We start from the raw sequence: 22,805 nt of genomic DNA, 5'->3' as shown, positions 1-22,805 counted from the left end.
ACTCTTGTGTAAGTTGCCTAGAGGGCCAGAATTGACTTCTAAACCAGTTGTGATGTCCTTCTGCACAGTGCAGCTCAAACATCTAAATTACATTTAAAACACTGTTGTTTTTTTTAACTTTTAAAACTCATATATTTTGTATTAAAGTAACCAAATCTAGCTTTTAGATAAATGTAGTGGAGTTAGTTAACAGTTCAATACTTAAGTTTGTGTGTGTGTGTGTGTGTGTGTGTGTGTGTGTGTGTGTGTGTGTGTGTGTGTGTGTGTGTGTGTGTGTGTGTGTGTGTGTGTGTGTGTGTGTGTGTGTGTGTGTGTATGTATGTGTGCGTGTAAAAAATGAAATTATGCTATTCAATTGAAGTACTTGTCTACTTGAGTAAGCTTAACGTAGCCTACTTAGTTATGGATAGGACAGTTCAGCACGTGTGTTCTCAATGTAAGCGTGTCATAGAGGAGCGTTCATCACAATGATGTAAACCGAGAAGACATATCGATTATTCATCGTTTTCTTCATGTCTACCCCTTTTAAAGTGAGGCATTGCAAACTATCACTGAAATAACTTCCTACATATATTGCTATATTGGATGTGCAGAATCCTGCAATTAATTCAAGACACTAAAATTATACCAGCCTATGAAAATTTATTTTATTTAAACATTATTTCCACGGAGCCGTGAACAGGCCTTAAGAACCAAATGTCTCCACGATGTGTTGTATTTTCTCGATTAGTGTGGCGGAAATTTGTGGCAGCAACATGGGATTATATTTCTCAACTGAGCACTTCAAAGCAAAACCCGATCCGCTGCTATTACGTAACAGCCGGTGACATAACTCTCTCCAGCCTGGGACGGTCAGGGCGCACGGAGAGCGCAGGGAAGGGGGTGAGAGTGGCTGGTGCACGGCTTGTGTACGGCCGGCCAGTCCAGCTGCACTCTCCGCACCGCTGCTGCTGCCACGGGGGGAACCAATTTATTTCATAACAACCACACAAGAAGAGGTGTACTGTTGAACAGGGGAGACCGGCTGAGAGGCTGTGAAGATGACGGCCGAGTTTTGGGAACCGCTGTAAAGACTGGAAGTAGGCGAGATGGCAATGCACGTTTTCAAATGCCTGCGGCGGCCCGAGCGCTAGAACAACCAACAGGTAGCATGAGCCAGAGTTTGGTGACATTACCATATAATTCAAATGGCTGCAAGTGGATTTCAAAACCGACTGATTTAGCAACCTTCTGTGGTTTGTGTGTGTGTGTTGGTGTGTGAAAAGTGAGTGTGAGTGTGTAGGGCCACCTGGTGTTTTGACAGGAGAGTTATGGAATATGAGAAGCCTGACGTGCCCCCCGCTGACATCTCCATCAAAAGAGGTAAGAGGACCCATCAGTGAGATTTTATTCTGCAGATTACATTTAAACTGCTGTAGCACGTGCAGGGTCATTTGAAGTGTAGATTCACTGCCTGAAAAAAGCAACTTGTTGAATAGCTTTAGCTGACTTTTAGTTTTATATCTTGTGTAGTGATATTTTGTGTCTTTATGTCATTCCCTCTTTTACACCAAACTATGCTCTTATTTCCCAGCATGCCCTTCAGTGCTCACTCTCACCCACTCCCCCCATCCTTGCTCACTCTTTATCTCAATCTGTCCACCTTTCCTGCACCATCTGACTCTTCTTCTGTCTCCCCATGTTTTAACTCCCTCCACTCGCATCCATCTTCACCCTAGTAACCCTCCTCATCTCTTTTACTCGGATGTGGTTAAGGTGCTGTGAGTGGGTAAGAATGGCAGTAATCTGGAGTAATCCATGGGGATTAGCTCTTATTTTTGCTTCTGTTTCTGTTCAATGCTTTTCTATTCAGAGCCTCTCCCTGGCTATAAACAAACCATTGGCAGTCAGTGGAAGAGCCTGTCCCTCTGTCACAGAAACCCACTGCACAGCCCTCATACTGTCTTAGCATGTCAACATAGTTTGTTAGAGTTTGCCTACTGCCACGGGGATAATTATTTGAATAACATTGTCTCATTTCAAGGCATGCAAAGTGCAGAGTGGACACCTCTCGAGTAAATGTAGGAGGATCACAGATGCACAGTGCTGCATTCAAAGTCTGAGTTATGTATTTTAAATCTCACTTAAATTAACTGTTCGCTGCACCAGGATTTTCAAGTCATGTATTAAGTTTTGGTTTTGGTTCAGACTCTTGTCACATCTCCAAGCATTGAAATTACTCTTTAAAAAACTCAGCAATGATGTACATTTCCATAAACATAAATTTGCTGGATACCCTGTATAACCTATATACTTCACTTTCAAAAGTTTCAATTTGGACTTTTGCCAGCAAATATACAAATGATGAAACTGTCTACAAGGTTTATCAGAAAGTAACATAAATTACTAAACAGTAAATAAGTACATTTCCATCTTTGTAAACAGAGGCACAGCTTTGTCTTTAATCATGATTTAATAGTATTATATTACCATTAGAAAAAAGGAGACTGACAGGAAGAACAAGACAGAAAACAGGCAGCATTTACTACAGGTTTTTATTCTAGGTGCCTCTGTTAGTCAGTGCCAGAAGATGCAGTGTGGTTTAGTTTCATACTGCTGAGATGGCTCTTCTTAAAGTGATGAGTGTCTTGGTTTTAGTGGCTGTTGTGGGTGTTGTTTCATTTTTCTGAAGCAGAAGGTTTAGTCTTTGGCACACTCCTGTCCACACTGCTTTTCCTCCTACTTTTAGGAAGAAACTTATGTTCATCATCGGATACAGACTGTTTGTGGTGTCCCTCAGGGATCTATTGTGGGTCCAATGCTCTTTTCTATTCTGCTGCCGTTTACGAAGTTAACGAAGCTGTTTTTTTTTGTTGCAACAGTGATATTCAGTTGTATGTCTTTGTGAACCATAATGGTTGTTTTTTTTAAACATCTGGCCTCTTCAGTTGTCTGCAAGTTTCTTGTAACTTAATACAGATACATTTTGATTAATTTTCTTTGTGACAAAAAAATACTTTCTGTTCTTAAATACACCTTTAATACCTTTTTTCCAATGGATTTGAAAACTCTTTAAACTAATGCAGAGGCCAACATTTTCAGACAGTCAAGCTTTATTTTCTACAACAAGAGAAACAATTTTTTTTAAATCAACTTAAAAGTGTGAATTCTTCTCCTCATTGCATTTTGTCACTCCACATTTCCATTTCTTACTTTAATTAAAAAGACAGAATATATAATCTAGCTTCGCCATATTGCCTGTCAGAGGAGGGTTATTTCTAAATGTATAGGGATCTTTTTTTTATATATATTACTTTTTGCACGTATTGGTCAACAATCTACTTGAACCCTAAAACAACTAAACCTTCCTCACCGGTTTTAACTTAATTTATACATTTGTAACTTGTTCTTTTTTTGTTGTCGGTTTTATTGCTATATATTGTATTTTCTAATTATTTTGTAAATCATATTTTTACATAAATTTTGATATTAAATTACTTATCAATCAAGTCATCCATCATCTGCCTTCATGTATTTATTTCCTCCAGAGTCTATTACATTGGTCTGGTAATGATGTACCCTATCTGACTGTAACATATTTGCATTATTTTGTATATGTTCGGTGCTACCGTAGACGTGTCACAGTTTATATTCAGGCAGAGTTGTCGGCCTACTGTCTGGGTTCAGTGGTCTTCAGTGCTGTTATGTAATGCAGCAACTGTCACTTCAGCAGTCAGCTTAGATGTGTAGAGTGTAGAGACGTTATAGTGAGATTTTGACTGATAGGTGGTGTTGATGTTGGTGTCTCTGCAACCAGTAGGGTCATGTACGGTGAGTGTGTGGTGGGTTTATGGCCTGCCTGAAAGGTATGTCTTTCTAAATGTGCCTATGCTGTGTCACATTTAGTTTCTACCAACGCAGATGTTGGTGGCTGCATTAGGTCCTTTTTTCCACCGCAAGCCACCGACTTCACATTTTTATTCCATTCCACAGCAAAGACAGCTTTAATGATTTCAAATAATTTGTGACGCGTTTCATGAATGCCTGTAGTTCAAAGTGTTACAGGTGACTTTTAATGTGGCTTGTTTTTTGTTGATAAATGTGTTACTTACCAAAAAAGAAAAAAAAAAAATCAAGGAACAGCTTAAATTTTGTCATCAGATAAAATAATAACTTATTTTGATTAGGCAAGAACCCATTGACCTATTGTACACTTCTGTAATTGACTAATTAAAAGAAGGACATCCATTCTTTACCGTCTTCACTGAAACCATACTAATGTAATGCTTGTGTAACTGTTTAACAGAATAACTATGCTCCATACCACTCAGGCCAGGGATACATTAAAAACCCAACAACAAATTTAAAAATGCATCACTTTCACTCAGAAACTATGCTTTTATTTAATTCTGATAAGGTTGAATTTTATTCATCATAGTTGTTTACCCTTTATTCGGCAATCACCTTAAAACACTTGCTCAGTTAGTCTTGACATTTCTTTAGATTTTCCGTGTGTATATGCACTGCTGTGCTTTCATTCCAGACTTTCTGCTTATGAAGCAAAACTGATTTGATGAGGGCAGGAAAACAGGGGAAACCACAGAGGGCCTGATCTGGCGCCAGACAAAGCTCTACGTCTTTCATTGATACTTATCTGCCGTGCCTTCAAACCTCTATGTCTCAAACACATACACACACATACAACTCCAGAAATAAACCCCTCTGTTTAGAACCGACCCTCCATGCGTTTACTCACTCTGACTGAATTCAGACTTTCTCACAATTGCGGTCAAACAGGCAGACAAAAAGAGGACCTATTGCTTCACAGACACCCACCTTCCCCTTCTCTTATCTCCTGTGTGTACATGTGCTGAAGTGGCACACAAACATAAAATATACACACACAAGTGTAAATAGGAATCCTCTAACTTAACCTCTACTATTACTCAGCCTTCGTATCTGTCAACCTGCCATTGTACATTGGAAAACAATTCTAAAAAAGGACTGCATTTTGCAAATGCTGCATTAAACTGCCATTTAGGTGTTGACAATAAGGAGTCTATCACAGCTGAATATGTATTAGCTACAGTTTAATTCATTCACATTTCATGTTTGTTTTATTTAAACCCTTAGATAAAGACAGACCTTGCTAATTTAATTTTTTAAAATTTCACATTATGTTGGATGAAGCTCATTACATGCAAGATTATGATGTTGCGTTTGAACATTACAATGGTTGATGCCTTTGTAAGCAGTCAGTCACTTGACTACAGTTAACCATGCCACTGGGCAGGTTGCACAGGTAGAAGTATTTGAATTATTTACCTAAAAGTAAAAAAAATACCACTCTCTAAAAATACTACAAGTAAAGTACTCATTAAGCACAACATCCCTCGTCTGTGTGGTGTTATATTATTGGATCTCTTATTGTTGCATTAACATGAAAACTTTAACAGTGTAGTTATTTGAAATCTTTAACTATTTATGTATTATTTTATACTGTAACTCCACCTGTCAGACAAATTTATTTGAGTAAAAAGTACAATATTTCCCTCAAAAAAGTAGGTGAAGTTTTAAAATAGCAAAAATAGAAATGCTCAAGTTAGGACCTAAAAATTGCACTTACAGTACTTTACAGTGCTGGCAGGTAATACAATTACTGAGATGAAGTATAAAAAAAGTACAAGTGTGGCTTCAATATGGAGTTGAGTGTAACCCCTGAGTATACTGCCTGTTCTGTTTGTTTCTAAAATGCACATCTGGATACTTAGATGTAATCCAGTTTGTAAAGCTGTAAACTTACAGTGTGTGTTGTTTAGTTTTGATTCATTAACTTTTCTTTCTCCCTCAGGAGGCGTCGTGTCCAAGAAGACTCATTTAAGTAAGTTATCTATGAAAATACTGTGCGTGCGTGTGTGCGTGCGTGTGTGTGTGTGTGTGTGTGTGTGTGTGTGTGTGTGCATGTGTGCATGCGTGTGTCTCTAAGTGGTAATGGCATTGCTTGTGTTTGTGCTAGATATTTGTGCATGCATTGTGGTTGACTTCATAGTTACTGAACATGCAATATTGCACCTGTATGGCAACACACAAACACACACACACACCTAGTGGTTTTGCTGGGGTTGGGCCATTAGCAACACAGTGTGTGTGCTGTGTGTTGCACCTGTGCTGCCCCCCTTACACACGTACACACACACAGTGATGAAAATACCAACTACTTTGGCATCTGAATGCAGATGATAGCGATAACATCTCGTCTTTTTTTAACTTTTTTGGTTTAACACTTTGCGCCACAACTTTAGCACACCTGGGTTTGTTATCAAGTGAGGAGATGCTGTGCGTAACGCACCACTAACCTTCACATTAGGTGGTGTGATGATAAACAAATGTAGACTAAATTATAATGAATTCATTGATTAGTGCTTGTGAGTAAGAATGTATGTGAGACCAGAGAGAGCCAGACAGGATGGATAATATTGAGTTTTGCTTTGGGATTTTGGTGCCTGGGTGGTCTTGTGTGGCTTGGTTCATCTTTCAGGTGCTTCAGATGGAGGGATGATAGTAACGGTAGACATAAGAGAGTATTGAGGAAGCTGTGGTGGACTCTAACTGCGTACATTTACTCAAGTGCTGTGCTTAAATAAAATTTGATTGTACTTATGTTGTAGTTTAGAATTTTCTGTTTCTGTTTCTTTCTGTTCCTTTCTACTTCCCCTCTACTACATTGCAGCATAAAATATATATATTTTTATTTTTTTATTTTTTTTTATCTCAGATCTAAAGAACTTACTTTCTACTTTGAAGATCAAATTTCACAGACACTCTTGTAAAATATGTTGCATTGTTATAGGTTAAATTCCCCAAGAGTATATAAAGTACTTCAAATTTGCTTCACCTCCATCAGCTGCAACATTAAAATGCTGCTTACCTCTCAATGCATCAGTAATATTAATCCAGTTATATTGGAAAACATTCTTTATTTTTGATTTGTTGATGTTATTATGTTTACATTTTAATCTACTACATGACATGACTAATACATGATTTTCATTTGTAAAAGCATTTTAATTGTGTTGTATTGCTGGTTATATACAAATAAAAACCTCAATACTTTTTCCATTACTGGAAGAAAGTGACAGCAGATCTGCAAACTAAACTGTAACAGTCGAGTGTGGAAAGAGAGAACGATGTAAAAAAAAAAAAAAAAAAAAAAAAATGCAGAAAGAAGAAAGAGATGATTCTTTTACTGATAAATTGATATTGATCTTTATCTAATCAGGTAATCAGTGTACATCAGAGCAATTAACAAACCAACAACAAAAAATCCAAACTGAAATCACAAGTTTTAGAATAAATAAAATCTTACTGTATCAAAATGCCTCTGTAACTTACATATTGTTTACTGCATCCCCGGATTCCTGTTAATAAGTTTAAATTCTCATTGAGAGTCTCAAAGGTGCCAAACACTATTAAGTAATTATTTTTTTTTGACGTGTAGTACAGACTGAGGGGGTGAAGGATAACAACAAAGGCATGAGGAAAAAGTACCTTTAGAAAAAAAAGTCAGTGCAGGGGACAGTCCCCCCCCTTCTTTGTCTCTGTCTCCTCTCTCTCTCTCACACATGCTAACAAGGAAGATGAGGCGGTGACTGACACTCAAAAGTCTGAAAATATTTGCTGAAGCTGCAGTGAGCACCCGAGCCAGCTTGCTACAGGACGACAAAAAAAGAAAGATTAAAAGATATAGGTGGTGGGAAAAAAAAAGTGTGTATAAAAAGAAAGACTACTGTTAGACAAAGTGAGAGGAAAAGGGAGCTTGTGAAAGTGGGACAAACGTCTGAGACAAGTGGAGGAGTGAGAATGATGCGAGGTAGGGACGAAGTTCTTTAGTCTGAGTGTCTGCGTGTGTGTGTGTGTGAGTGTGTCTTTGTGGACAGTACAACCAAAGATATTTTATCAATTGTATCAATTACATGTTGTTTACATGCACAGTTTCTCTTCAATCCTCCCTGATTTCATAGTTTGTGATTATTAGAAGTAAAGTCATGACAATGAATTGATGCTGATAGTGCACTATATCGTTATCAATATTCCTAGCATTGAACAAAACTGAAATAACTTTGCTTTCATGCAGATGTAGTTACCTGTGGCTTCAAACACTTGATATCATCATACTAAGTTTTTGAACTTGAAGTTTAAGTGGCACTAACTTTCACCATTTTGCTCTTGTGTTAATGCTATGATTTAAATGTCATGTTAAATATTTAAGCTTTATTCCTTCAAAAATATTTCTAGTAGCCCTGCAAAAGACGCTGTACAAGACACGGACACATGTTCATGTACTCAGTTCTCGCAGTATTCAGAGTTTGAGAAGACTGATGGTCATATTTGTTTTGAAACTTAATTGGGTCTCTCCAGAGTTTCTTCATTGGCTGACTACGCATTCACGCCAACTGATGTGTTTCAGTTTTATAATTTGGTAACATGACTCAATTTGAGCTCCCTTTGATGGTATTAAGATTTGAATCATGTCACAGATATTTCTTCCCCATGTCACTCCCTGTACATTACACATCAGGTAAGGCAGTTATACAATCGTGTTTATTTTTAAGAAAGAATTTTCATGTGTAATTCTGCACAACACCTATTGTTTACAGTATTATTGTTTATATAATAGATAATCATAATTTATTAATTCATTGAACCAATCATAGATCAAAGACCCAAGAAACCAGGTTATACCATAACATTTGAGATGGTGCAAACCTTTTTTGCATTTACTTACACTGAATACAAACCAACGGGAAACAGGATCTTCACTGCTGCAGTGCATCAGTTTGAATGGACTGCCTCCATGCACATAGAGCAGACAGGATGCAGAGGAAATGCTAAAAATGTGATCATGAAAATGACGATAAATCTGCTTTCTTGCACAAAAAACGTCCGCGTTAACAAATTAAAAACACACAAAATACACAGGTGGGGGAGAAGAACCAAAGGGACAAATGATAAGGAATAATTCATCTGTCAATAAAAGTTGCTTGCAACACTCACTGTTGCAGCACACACAGACGCACCCTACAGATCTGCAGCTGCTTTTTAGATGGCGCCTAGATGAAGCATATCTCTGCCTTGCAGCTGTGTGTGGAAACTGTATTTGTAAATGAGAGGAAAGCATGTTCTAAATTATTAAAAATTTTACTTAATGTTCGTGTGTCACTACAGCTGGAAAACAATGAATTATCTATTTCTCTGGTGTCACATCATCAAAGTGGGCTTGAGTCCATCAGAATTTAGGCACACAAACATTTCATACGGCTTTGTTGCTGTGTTCGGGGGATTCCTGTGCAGAATCTTATACACTTTATTCATCAGAAAGGATTTCCTTGTTCCTTTGGGTGCAGAAACCTGCACAGCACTTCCAAAGCAGCAAAAGCGGTTGGCTTTAGATCAAAGCGAACATCAAACTCGCAGGTGACACATTCCCCCCCAAAATATGGTAAATGAAATACAGCAGTTGAGCTGATTCATACCCTTTGCTACTGTCAAAACATTACCACTTTGAAACACCTCCAAATTCAGCAAGCACCTCAAAGTCAGACGGGTTAATGTAATGCTAATTGGTGTTCAGAGTGGCTTTGATCATTTAAAAAAAAAAATTTCAGATCATGTACATTAACTCAACAGTTTAGAAGCTCTCATGTTTATGTAACAGTGGCCACAGTTTAAATCTAAAACTTTCTTAGCACCTGTACACCTGTAGTCAGCATTAAAATATATTTAACCAGAGATGTTTTGTAATAAAACGTTAAATACACAAGAGTGAACTGAAATACTTTTCATTAAGCACCTGTTTGTCATTTCTGTCAAAAACTTTTTATTTTATCATCAGATAAATTTAATTATCATCAGATCATTACATTTATTTCCCTGCTTGTAATTCTTTACTTACAGATTAGAATAATTTTTACATCTCATGAATCTCAATTTCTTACAAAGAAAATAAATCTGACAGGCAGTTGTTTTGTCTTTGATAGATCCTGTTTCGCTCTGCATGGCAGGACAAATGAATCTCATGTTGCATATCGTATAATATATAGTAAAATGTTATTTTTTTTTATTTAAGTGCAGAAAAAAAGCCAAAAGCATGCATTATTACGCAGGATTATGTATACTATTTCTTCTGTGAATAAAGATATCACAGCATCCTACTCTTACATGAGTTTTGATACGACAGAAAAATTATTGTTTTATTACTCAATGAACCAAACTGTTGAACTATTTTAAACATCCTGGTTCTGTAAAATGCTAAATTAAAATTATTCATTTTAATTTATATAAATCATAGATGATTAAAACATAACAAAAAATATTATTAATAATTAGAACATATATTATAATGTCATATTATGTAATTATGAAATCATTTTAAGTTATGCCGTTGGTATAAATAAATTAAATAATCATAAAATGTGTATAATCCTGGTTATTAATGTGGTTTATGAAAACTAATGATGGATAAATAATCTGTATCTATGACAAGTTAACAATCTTTGAGTGTGTACACATGTGTGCGTGTGTGTGCAGGCGTGTGTTTATAAGGGTGTGATGTGTGGATACAAACTTTGTTTTCTCTCTTGCTTGCGTATGTACCAAAGGTAAGCTTCCGTCAGAGGAAAGTTGAGGTTTTTTGTCCGTTTACATTGCAAAGAACAAACTGCTGATGAGGTAAATTCAAGCAGAGACTGATCTGTTTTGCTTTCCCACCCCAGCCCCCGCCACCCATACATTTATCATACCAGGAAATTTAGTGGTTGCACCCTTTGTTACGGCCGTCAAGACTGATATAAATTGGGAACAAAATTGATGTAACCAGATTTCAGCAAGAAGTCACCGCAAATATGAGAAACCACATTTTATTATTTCTGTTTGCTGTTATAAATGGAAGCTTCCATTTTTTTTTTTTTACAACAGCACTGCTTTTTTAAGTGTGCAAGTAAGTCATTGATGGTCCTGAACACAGACCATCTCTGTGTAGTGGCATCTTGGTACACTTTGCATGCGGAAGCGTGGGAGGCGGCACTCTTCTATTTCCATCACTGAACATCTAACGTACTTAAACCAATTTACTTGCCGACGGTATGCAGCACATATCATGCACTTTCAAACTAACTCTTCCAATTGATCGCGTTGTTCTGCTTAAATTATCTCACCACATTATGAATTATGTTACTGCAACTTTGTTTAGTGTGTTGATGGTTGGTTTCATACTGTAAGGTGTCAGTGGATCGCAGTGGAAATATGAAATGTTCAGGGTTTGTCAAGAGGTCGCAGTTGCAACAAAAGAAAAGCTTGGAAAAACCATACTGGAAAGCAAAACTAATCTTCATCCCATGGATTATTATTAAGCATCATGCACATAATTCAAAAATTGTTTGCTAAGCTGTTAAGCAGGCTTGCTACATGAGGGTAAACCAATATAAGCTTTAATATTTGGTATTTTGCTATTGAATGTACATGTAATTGTAAAACTAGTGAAGCTATACTCGACATAAACCCGCTCTAAGGTTACCAAAAAAGATACTAATGGAAGAAAAAAAGGTGGTGTGGTATTTGTATCTGTCCATCTCTCACAAACGTGCACACATACACACCAGAAGATGCTGGCTTTGATCGGTCGAGGTCTGTGGCTGAAGATAACAATGTAAGACAACAAAGCTCATAACTACTGGTGATTGGAGATGATCCCTCAGTGTTTATCAGGTGTTAAGTCAATTTCACCTTACAGCTGCAGGTGTCTTGATACTGACAGGCTTTCAAATACAGGTTGTGTTTTTTTTTTGTCTGGCAACAGTACAGAAGTCCTGATTTGAATAGGTTTTACCTTATACTGTGTAGAGTGTTCATCTGAAAGTGATTAACGGCTGTGATTGGTGTATGGAAAGTTGCTATAGGAACAGTGTGTGTGATTGCTGCGTGTTTGTGTGTGAACAGTGAAAGGTTGTGGGTCGCAGTGGATTTCCTGTTATTTGGGGTTGACAATCAGAACTGAAATAGCAAAAATATAAAGACCACTGATGTTCTCTGTCTAACCCGTACTGCCGACAGAAACACAATCATAATCACAGATCAGGCACTGTGTTTTACTAAATTATTACTGATAACTATTGATGATTGACGTTTAGCTTGCAGAGAAATGTTTCTAACTAACAGCTTATTTCAACCAAATCGTCCTGGTGTGATTTACAATGTCAATAGTTAAACTGGTTAAGTATTATAATCCTTAACATGGTGAATCTTGAGGCTGATGAGCCATCTCTATTAATAGGACCTGCAGTCTTTTCAGCTGTGCAGAAGTGATTTTGGCTTTGTCACACATATCTGTGCTCTGTGTCTGCCTTTATTGTACCCCAGACTGGCCGTCCTCTTCAGAAGCCTTCAGGTGATCCCTGTGGCACCCGATAAAGAGGGCACACACTGACACACTAACACACACTTCTGAAAGAATCTGACACAGTTATGCACGGAAATGCAAATACTACTGTATATAAGCATCACCAACATGCAGGCGTGAGACCTTGTCTCACAGAAAACAATCACATCTTGAGTGCATTTGTGAAAGGAGGAGAGAAGATGGTAGGAATAGATAAAAGAAGAGGTTATTTTATGTTATTTGTGTTATAGTATAGTATACCTCCTGAATGTGTGTTGTTGCAATAATACACAACATAATGCATAATAAATGTGTTTTTCCTTCAGTTATTGGTTTATCAAATATATTTTTGTCAGGACACACATAAACACAAACAGTTTTCGAAATTTCTGGCTCCAGAATGAATCAAATCACATCTGATTGTGACAAAAATCGCCACTAAGCAAAAGCCTGAGGGGTGTGAGAGTTTACAAAGATCAGGGGCAGGGGGGCCAGGATGGGTGGCCATTACTGGCAGTGATGAAGGAGAGAGAGTGTATTACTGGCAGCTGTGTCCTTTATGAGTGAGACAGAGAAGGATTCACAAAGAATGAAATTACATGAAAGAGGGACAGTCACAGTGAAAGAGAAGTCAGACAACCACTTGAAAGCACTCTGAGGTTGACACCTTCACATACTCCGCCTGTCTCCATTTGAAAATATTCCACGTCCTCAAAAGACTCTCTTCTTATTGCATTTGATGGTATTTTGTTCATTATTATTAAGACAAGAGGTGTTTGGCAGGAAAACACCTTTGGCTTGCTATGTTCACACAGCAATTGATAGATATTTAAGGGGAAGTACAGAACAAGACAAAGTTCTCACAGTGGGAATCACTTTGCAGTGACATTGATAGGCTGTTTGATATAGATGTTAAGATTGAAGTTTTACATTTAGATTTTCTTTAATATAAACACTAGACAAATGTATTGTTTAATCACTGTTCATTGTCTCTGACATCATACAGGGCTGCCATATGCGTTAAAGAGAGCATGAATGTGGGGTAATGAGTTTATATAACAAGAACATGGATCCACTTAATATACACTAATTCCTACAGATGTGATTTTGTTCTTTTTTTTAAATGTTTTTTTTCACTTGTCCTGGAGTGTCTTTTTTATTGTGACTTGTTCAGCAGCTGCATGAAGAAAACGTATGACACTAAAGATCCAGTATCATTGAACTGAAATTGAACTTGCATGCTTATACTGTTGCTTAACAGCTGCTTCCCACTCTCAACTCAGTTGCCGTGTCCCTGTTGGTCCGTTATATGAGCGACTGTTCTGTGGCTTCAGTGTGGAGAAAAGAAGACAAGAGTTGAAAATGTTAACTCAACTTCTTTTTCTGTGTTCGTTCAGCCCAGATTGAAGTTATCCCATGCAAGATCTGTGGTGATAAGTCCTCTGGAGTGCATTATGGAGTCATCACTTGTGAGGGCTGCAAGGTCAGATACAGCAGCATCAAACACATACAATATTGCACACACACACACACACAGACGCACACAATTTACACACATCAGATTGATCCTTCCCTCCTTTCTGTCTGTTCAATATGAAGCTGCGGTGAGGAGCCTTTTTGCTTAGCTTAGCATAAAGACTGGAAATATGAAACGGTTAGCCTCCCAGCACCTCTCAACATCAGTAATTAAAAGATGACAAGTATTTAGTGTCAGAAATAGGGTAAAAATGACCTAATCTGATTTTATACAGGGTTATTTGTCAGACTGTTTAATGCTGGGTGCAGATAATTCTTCTGTCTCTGCTGGTCGACTGAGCCTGGCTAGCTGTTTCCTCATGAGATGGTGAGCTATTTTAACTGAATGCAGGCGCCAGCTTCTTATTAAACCAACAGATGTCAGTGGTATCATTCAACTCATCTAAATTTCTGCAACAAATCCCAAAAAGCTTAACTGTTTCTTTGACCATCGGTACTACCCCATGTGGGCCAGTATCAGTATACATATTTTTGTATCTGCATATGTTGCCTGAGAAGAAGATGGCAGTACAGAAATTTCAAAGATATGTTGAGGTAATTCAGAAAGTGTCCACCAGACAACACTGACAAGTTTATTTTTCAGTTGTTCCGCTCAGTACATATTTTGGTCAAAACTAAAAAAAAAAAAAAAAAAAAAAAAAAGGTATGTTCTGTGTTCATGTTAAAAGAATCGTGATCTGATTTTTTTTTTTTTTAAACTTAGATACCAGTGTTTCCCATAAAAACACTTTGCTTGTGCTCATGCACTGTTAATCCACCCTCAGGGATTTTTCCGGCGCAGCCAGCTGCCCACTGTATCCTACTCCTGCTCCAGGCAAAGTAACTGTCAGATTGACCGGGCCAGCCGCAACCGCTGCCAACACTGCCGTCTGCAGAAGTGCTTGGCACAGGGCATGAGCAGAGACGGTGAGACAAAACACAGATAGACAAATCCAACTTTCTTATTCATTCACAGCTTTGGCTTATTGTTGCGTATATTTTTTGTTCTTGCCAGCTGTGAAGTTTGGACGGATGTCCAAACGTCAGCGTGACTCTCTAATTGCTGAAGTGGAGAAGCACCGTCAGCAACAGCAGCAGCAACAACAGCAGCTTCAGGGAGAAACCCCGTCGGTGTTGTCCTACCCGTCCAAGAACCGTCAAGACCGCTCCCCCCAACTTCTTCAGCCCATTGTCTCAGCCTACTCCTACAACCGGGACGCCGAGCTGCTGCCCTACGCCACTGATGTTCACCCTTACCTGGTGTGCTCCCCAAACAATTCTCAGTTGTCTGGCATGATCTACCGAGGATCCAGCCACTCTCCCACATCAAGATCCCAAGGGGCGGGGGGCAACAGCGGACTCCCTGATGTAAGAGGTGAGGCACTGCAACTCACTCTCTGTGCCCAGTTTTCTCAATCCTCCTCTGCTTATTCCTCATCTGTCTCTCCTCTCTGTTCTTCATGTAAGGATTTGACTCCAGACAGTCGTCTCATGATCTGATGGCGATTCATCCCTACAACCCGCTCGAAGATCATCACAGCCTCTATCCTCACTCTCTGCGAAACACAGGTAAGCAAACTGTGACAGCGGGATTAAATGCGCTTCTAATGATGTTATGTTTATGATATTTATGAGTGCCTCTGCTTTTCTTCAGATGAGCTGTGTGCCAGTATTGTGCATTCCCACAGAGAGACCAGCCAGTACAGAGTGGAGGAACTGCAGGCTCTTGGATGGAAACTGTTCAGCAGAGAGGAGATCCAAGCCTACCAGAGCAAAGTATACCACCAGGATTTCTGTTTCTTTCTTTTTTGAATCTCTCAGGCTTCATCTTTCCCCTTATTCAGATGCTCTCAAAACCAAAAACATGGCATTTAATAGGCTGACGCTACTTTTGTTTGATGAGTCAAACAGAAAACTGAGAAATATTTTTTCATCATTTCCCCCTCCTCTTCTCTCTTTGATCATCCATGTAATGAAAAAAAAAAAAAAGTGTGGGGGGGGGTTAAATAAAGTGATAAACGAATGAAAGCTGGGCAGTAGATTTAATGGTTGGAACAGGGAGGATCAGTCTGTGTGAGATGAGTAAAATGTTTTGCTCTTTATGGCTTGTTTTAATGTTTTGTTGCAAAAGGATTTCAGAGAAACAAACTTAACTTACACTCTTGTTTGTATCTTTTCTCTCTGTCTCACTCTCGTTCCCAGTCAGTGGATGAGATGTGGCAGCACTGTGCCATCCGACTGACCGATGCTGTGCAGTATGTGGTGGAGTTTGCGAAACATGTCCCAGGTTTCCGATTGCTCAGCCAGAACGACCAGATTGCACTTTTAAAGACTGGTGATTTTCCCCTTACTTGCAAGATGAGTTTTAGTCACAATCAAACACTTTTGCTGTGTTTCTCATCTGATTCATTTTTGTGCTTTCTTACCTTTTTCTCTCAGGCTCCATGGAGGTGGTTCTGGTCAGGATGTGTCGGTATTTTAACACAGAGAACAACACTGTGTTTTTTGATGGGAAATTTGCTGGAATTCAAGTCTTCAAGTCTTTGGGTGAGGATTTTGTTAAAAGTTTTGAATGAGCTCAGTATAATAATATGGTTCCTTATTGATGCTTAGTGGTGTCTTTTCTTGCAGCTTGTGGTGATTTAATCATGGCAGTGTTTGACTTTGCTCATGGCATGTGTGCCCTGAAGCTCACGGAGCAGCAGATCGCTCTCTTCAGTGCTCTTGTGCTGATCAATGCAGGTAAGATAAACTTGATCTGTCATGTTGCAATTCAGTTTTCAGTTCTGAACCATTGCAAAAAGTGGGAGGACACTTAGGGCCTGATTTACTAAAAGTTTGTGTAAAATCACGTGCAAACTCCACACCACCCGCAAAAAAATGTCCTAGCAGATTTACCAACGAGGTGCACTGAGGATTGCGTGTTTCAAATGTGCAATTTAACACGTTGTCCATTTTGCGCATTTGCCTGCATGCATATGCAATACTGGGCGTTTCTAAAAAAAAACACAAATGTGCACAATACTGGGAGGGAACATGCAAATAGAACAATTTAGCACCCCAACTATATTTACTAAACCTGAAAGTAGAAATAGGAGAAGTGGTTGCGTGTGTATTTCAGTACAACTGAAAGGTATGTATTAATCAGGTGCGCAAATCTGGAGACATGGCTGCTGTTATTGTGGTGAGAAGGAGACACAGGGAAACTAAAGAATACGTTGAGAACATGGTTTTACACCCGTGGAAACATTTTAAGATGTCAGAGGGAAACATTATTCAGACATATCGTTTGTCAGCGATTACATTTCTTAGTTGTTTAATGAACTGAATGATGATTTACAGCCAATAACAAGGAGGAGCAACGAAATACCAGCAATTAAAAAACTTATGACGACCCAGCATTTTCCTACTTCTGGGTCATTCCAGCGTATCGCTGCTTGATATCGCACCACGTCCTGTTATTCAGGTGTGCTGTTAGAGGTCCTGAATGTGTCCAGCAGAATCCACAGATACAAAAGGCTCCCGAGCACTCGCGAGTCACTGAATGAAAAGTCACCTGCTCATCACAGAGAACTGGACCTGCTGATCGGTGTTTGTTAGAGGATCTCATCCACCGTCCCTCCTGTTTTATTTTGTTGATGTTTTATTATGAAGCCTCTTTTTTTTCGCCTTTTTGTTTTTCCCACGGTAATTGACTTTCTTGCTCATAATCTCCTAAATGCCGTTTTGTTCTTGTTATATTTATATTTCTAAATTCAATGGGATCAGATTTCCTTTTCCTTTTGCGGTCGCTCTGTTTTCCATTGTTGGAATCACATTAAAGCACACAAACCCCTCATTTAAATACAGCGATTTGCACCTGATTTCAATGACGCAATTACTCTTAGTGAATCACCCGCAAAACGGGTGCAAAAAAAGTGCAAACTTTTGGAAGGAACACGCAATTTAGTATCCTTTATTTGAGTTCTTAGTAAATCAGGCCCTTAGTGTGTACTGTACGCACTAGTGACAGTTTGTTGCGAGATGGATAGCAGAAATATTTCAAGCTTTGGACTGTCCATCAGGTAACATCCTTTACTGACTTGGCTTCCAATATTTATTTTTATCTTGTGGAAGTTGATTGTTCTCCCCTCCTTCGCCTGTATTCTCTTTATTTTTACATTTACACTGATGATTGTTTGTGGCTAAATCTAGTGAGTCTATCATCTTTTAGCCCAAAAGGTTAACACTTGTTGTCTAAATGTAGCTGACAGAAATATTTCATAAATAGAAAAATTGGCATCTTTTCCATCTTTTCCATGCATTCCCACACAGTCAGCCTCTCTGCACCCCAGTGTCTGTTATGAGGCATGGTGATATTAACAGGCCAGTGAATCAAGAATATTTGTACATAAGTAAAATAATGAGACTATAGCAAAGTGCACCATTCATGCATGGCCTTAGGGGTGATTGAGCGCGTGAATGGTCTTTGTTTCTGTCTGTCTCTATGTGTTGGCCCTGACTGGCGACCTGTCTTTGCCCAAAAGTGAGCTCGGATAGGCCCGTGACCCTGTTCAGGATAAAGCGAGTATAGATAATGGATGGAAATAATTTTGTGTGCAGATCGTCCATGTCTGGAGGACAGAGGAAGAGTTCAACGGGTTCAAAGAAGCGTAGAGTTAGGACTCACACACATTCTACAGCGAGACAGCCAAGAAAGTCTGATGCATAAGGTACATGTTTAGTCACCTGGTTGGTAAAAAGCTAAATGTAATATGCAATACAATATGAATATGCATACAAGTACATGCTAGAAAGTAGGTATTAAATGTGCCTGTGTCCTCCTTGCAGCTGTACCAGAGGATGGCAGTGTTGCGTTCGCTGTGCAGTCTGCACATGGAGAAGCTGCGCTGGTTCAGTCAGCGTTACCCGCTCACTGCTCACTCTCTGTTTCCTCCACTCTACAAGGAGCTGTTCGCCTCTGAGGCAGAGCTGCTGCCTGGGACCACTCACTGATGATTCACCCGAATCCACAAAAACATCTACACACACATAGACATACATTATTTTAAATCTCATCTCTGACAGAATCTATTTTTCTAATAATGAAAAAAAATGAGAAAGCACAGTAATCATAGTGTGTTAAACATTTCATGACTTCCAACAGAGCTTTGTTTTTGCTAGATGATGTCAAACATTAATTCCAATATTTTGATAGCTTAAAATGATTTTGATTAATCCAGGGAAACATGTATTTTGATGTTCTTTGAGAGTGCACTGTGATACAGGATTCCTTTTCTCTCAGGATGTACTATTGCTATTCTGTCCAGTTATTCTGTAGTTAGTGTGTGTCACAGTTTGTTTAGGCATACAGATTCCAAGATGCAGGACACTGGTTATTGTCAATTAAAAGTTAAAATGATAGTCCACCCAAAATCTCTCTTTTGAGCAGAAAACCCTGAGCTTTTGATTTTATAATGTTAGTAGCTTGATCTCTCGTGGATGTCAGCTGGGATTTCCAATGGACTCTTTTGTTTGTTTGCATTTAATAAATACAAAAATTAAATCCCAAAAATCAATCAATCAATTTGTATTTAAAATGCTAAATCACCATGGAACTTCACCTGCCCTGATGGGATTGAACTGATTCACTTTACAGTTACATTGAATACAATAATTAACAACCACATTAAAACATAAATGTTAAGGAAATGTTAAAGCAACATGTAATAGTGGCACACAAATGCATGGAGAACAAAAAGAGAGCAGAATGAAAGGATGGTTTACAGTAACCTGAGCCAGCACTAACTATAAATTAGGGCTGTAGCTGTAAGTCACGTCCTACTCTAACAAGTTAAACTACAAGGAAAGAAGAATACAGTAACAACATGTGTAACAAAGCCCCAAAAACAAAGTGCTTACAGTATCATGCAGCTTAAGCATCACACTTCACGAGCAAAATAACAACATCATGTGATAAAAATATAATGTTACACATGCTGACTGTGTTTCACAACATAAACAAATTACATAATCTACATCTGCACTGTCTTTTCAGATTCATTCTATATTCTTAATATGGCTAGGTTAGTAGTAATGCATGGTCCTGTTGAGCCAGTACATATTTTAGTTTGTTACTCAGGTATTGCTGCAGCATTTACACTTTAAAACAGCTGAGGACGTTTTATCTCCCATCACACTGTCTCTTCCTCAACCTCAGTAAACTTGCTGTCTACTTGGAGCTGAATGTGTCATTTACACACTGAATACTAAACACACCCATGTAAAAAACCTGCCTCTTTGTATCTGTATGTCTCTAGAGAGGTGTTTCTCCTCAGGCTGAATCCTGCAGGTCAGCAGTACTACAAACACATTGTCCTTTTGTTTTCACACATTTTTTGCATGCTTTTATCTTTTAAACTTTGGAAAGATGTTGCAATAAATGGAGAACAAATATTCAGTTAAAATGTGGCAATATAGTTGAAATCTCCTCTCTGTGCTGACTTTTCCTTTTTTTCCCCCAGAATAACGTTTTTCTTTCCCCCCACTACATATCTTTGATAAAGCCGCAAGTAAAGAGGAAATGTGGAGGGGGTCCAGCATTAAATTCTGTTTGTGTGGATCTAGTCCTCTGCATTCCTGGAACAGCTGAGATTTTAATGAAGATAATGTAAACCTTCAAATAAACTGCTGAGACTGTGACACCAAGCAAAAATGTGTAACCTTGTTTGACTATTTTTTTTTTTTAAGAAAACAGTGTAACATAAACAGTTGTGCAAGTCTGAGACAAGCAATGAGAATATTTTGTTATGGCATGATAACAAAAATCCTTCGTAACACAACAAAAACAAACAGTTTAGTCATAGCAGACATAGCTGGAAGTGATGGTTCTTCATTCTCTGTATGAACATCCGGACAAAGTCTTTATTTAAGAAACTGCAGCCACAGCAATTAACAAAAAGGAAATATTAGTCATTGTGGATGACTTTGGCCGTGGTCTGCACAAAGTTGACATCAGGTTGATATAGACAAAAACTGTTGCTAACCATGTTGAAGCAAATTAAAAGGCTCTGAGTCAAATGGGTGTGGTTAATATTGTTCTCCAAAAATCCACTTAGAAGTTAAATGCTGCTCCAGTCAAAGCTGTATGTCTTTAGATCGTTCTTCTCCTTCTATGTTCAGATTTTGGCTGAAGAAAACTTTCTAAGCAACTGTTATGCAGTGGTTTTTGGTTTCATGTCTTGTGATTGATGTCCAGTAAACAATTCTCATAATGTTCTTTCTCTTTTATTGAACAGAAAACAGCCACAGTTCAACTTTATTTATTTATTTGATATTTTTTGCTTTTGTGCTACAGTTTATTTGCTGCCCTGGACCTCTCAAGTCCACTGAAACTTTAATTGTGACTTGCATGTAACTTTACCCACAACTCCTGCACATAATTTGACCAGACAAAAACAGTTTCCAGCAGTGTTACAGCCTGACTGCAAGAAAGAAAAGGCTGCATCTGATTTTCTCAAAGCTTTCATGATAGGATGTGGACCACCAGAGTAGGGAGAGGGAGTGTGTTTCAACTTAGTCAGGGATCATTTGTCATTCTTTAATCTCTGACCTCTCAGAGGAATTTCCATAGGCCTACTTCTGTGAAGCTTTTGGATCCTCAACACTATCACCACCAAGCCAAACCTTTAATGCTGATGTCTACTGTATATGAAGGGAAAGAGCTGTGGGCCAAGCAGTGAAAGCAGGATAATACTCAAAGTTTTTGGAGAGCAATTAGTGAAAACTGTGCTTACAACTGCAGAAGGAGTTTTTGTCTGATCTGATTTGTCTTTTTGTGGGAGGAGCCGTGTAGAGGTCACAGTCAGTCTTTAAAACACGAATTGCCAAAGCCATGATAACCCTGGAGACCAACTCAGCGTGCGATTAAAAAAGAATTTAAGGACTTTGATATCGCTCATGATGAACAAACAATGAATTGCAAACAAAGTGGTTTAGATAGACAAAATTCACATAACGTTTAAGTATCACAGCGTTATCCTAATAATCATATGTAACACGGATCCAGTAGTCAACCTTTTTTAAAATGTTTTCAAAAAGACATGTTTTAAAGTATTAAAAGGATCACTTTACTTATTGTATACTTATTTGTATTGAGATCAGTTTACTCGTCATCTATTCATCACGCTGTCAAACCAGTTGTATAACGTGGATTTTGCCAAACAGCAACAAAATGTGTGCATTTCTTACAGGTAGGCTATGACCTAGTGTTTCCTTGACCCATACTTTTAGTAAAATGTTGATATCTTAGACTAGATCTTAACTGTAACTATTATTTGTTCAAATGTGTTTCTTTTCAGTCCCGAACCTTGTGGGAGTGAAATACTAGATCACACGTACCCTTATGATCTCACACTACAGCTGAGATTAGGTAAAGTTGTATCCCAGGTATCAGTCATTTATTTATTTAAGTAGGCTATATATGAAGACAACAAACAGTTTTATTGGTCATGAAGAAAACATTGATAAATGATAAGGACAAGCCTTGGTATTGGAAAATGAAAGTTTGTGATACAAAGATCTCCACAACCTTGATAAATAGGGCACAATAAAATATTTGTTGAAGGGAAAATACAGTTTAGGATAAAAGTAGATTGTTTTATTACTTAGAAATTAACAGACATTAATTTAAAATTGGATAGGATATTATAGCAATGATCACACATAGCCTAAATTTACTGTTTGTAGAAATCAACTAAATATTTACAATAAGAAATACTAATCTTTTGAATCACTTAGGCTGTTTGATAAAATCCAATATGAATTCCAAGATGTATTTTAGTGGGCTTTATGTAGCCTGTTCTGTACTGACTTAGTTAAGTATTTCAACATGATGATT

General features: G+C 38.1%; 1 protein-coding gene across 2 annotated transcripts; it reads left to right on the top strand.

Moving 5' to 3' along the window:
- The first annotated feature begins 888 nt into the window (after positions 1-888).
- Positions 889-20,628, top strand: rorc (RAR-related orphan receptor C). Of its 2 annotated transcripts, none has more exons than XM_069695979.1 (13): positions 889-1,145; positions 1,266-1,362; positions 5,831-5,860; positions 13,810-13,895; positions 14,713-14,854; positions 14,943-15,302; positions 15,395-15,496; positions 15,582-15,703; positions 16,130-16,262; positions 16,367-16,474; positions 16,559-16,669; positions 18,530-18,639; positions 18,758-20,628. In XM_069695979.1, the coding sequence occupies exons 2-13, from the start codon at positions 1,311-1,313 to the stop codon at positions 18,920-18,922; spliced, it is 1,521 nt and encodes a 506-aa protein (XP_069552080.1). In that variant the 5' UTR covers positions 889-1,145; positions 1,266-1,310; the 3' UTR covers positions 18,923-20,628. The 2 variants fall into 2 exon arrangements, with proteins under 2 accessions (XP_069552080.1, XP_069552079.1); XM_069695978.1 differs by having other exon boundaries at positions 1,224-1,362.
- Positions 20,629-22,805: the final 2,177 nt, after the last annotated feature.

This window comes from Brachyistius frenatus, unplaced genomic scaffold (assembly GCF_029030835.1).
Source record: "Brachyistius frenatus isolate BFR_SWC_R1_liver_20210118 unplaced genomic scaffold, ASM2903083v1 Contig_20, whole genome shotgun sequence".
Classification (NCBI taxonomy): Eukaryota; Metazoa; Chordata; class Actinopteri; family Embiotocidae; genus Brachyistius; species Brachyistius frenatus.
This window is presented reverse-complemented; position numbering and strand designations above follow the sequence as displayed.

Coding starts and splice junctions, on each gene's coding strand:
- rorc (XM_069695979.1), top strand. CDS start 1,311: ATGGAATATGAGAAGCCTGACGTGCCCCCCGCTGACATCTCCATCAAA. Junction 16,263..16,366: donor GATTGCACTTTTAAAGACTG/GTGATTTTCCCC, acceptor TTTTTCTCTCAG/GCTCCATGGAGGTGGTTCTG. Junction 18,640..18,757: donor AAGAAAGTCTGATGCATAAG/GTACATGTTTAG, acceptor TCCTCCTTGCAG/CTGTACCAGAGGATGGCAGT.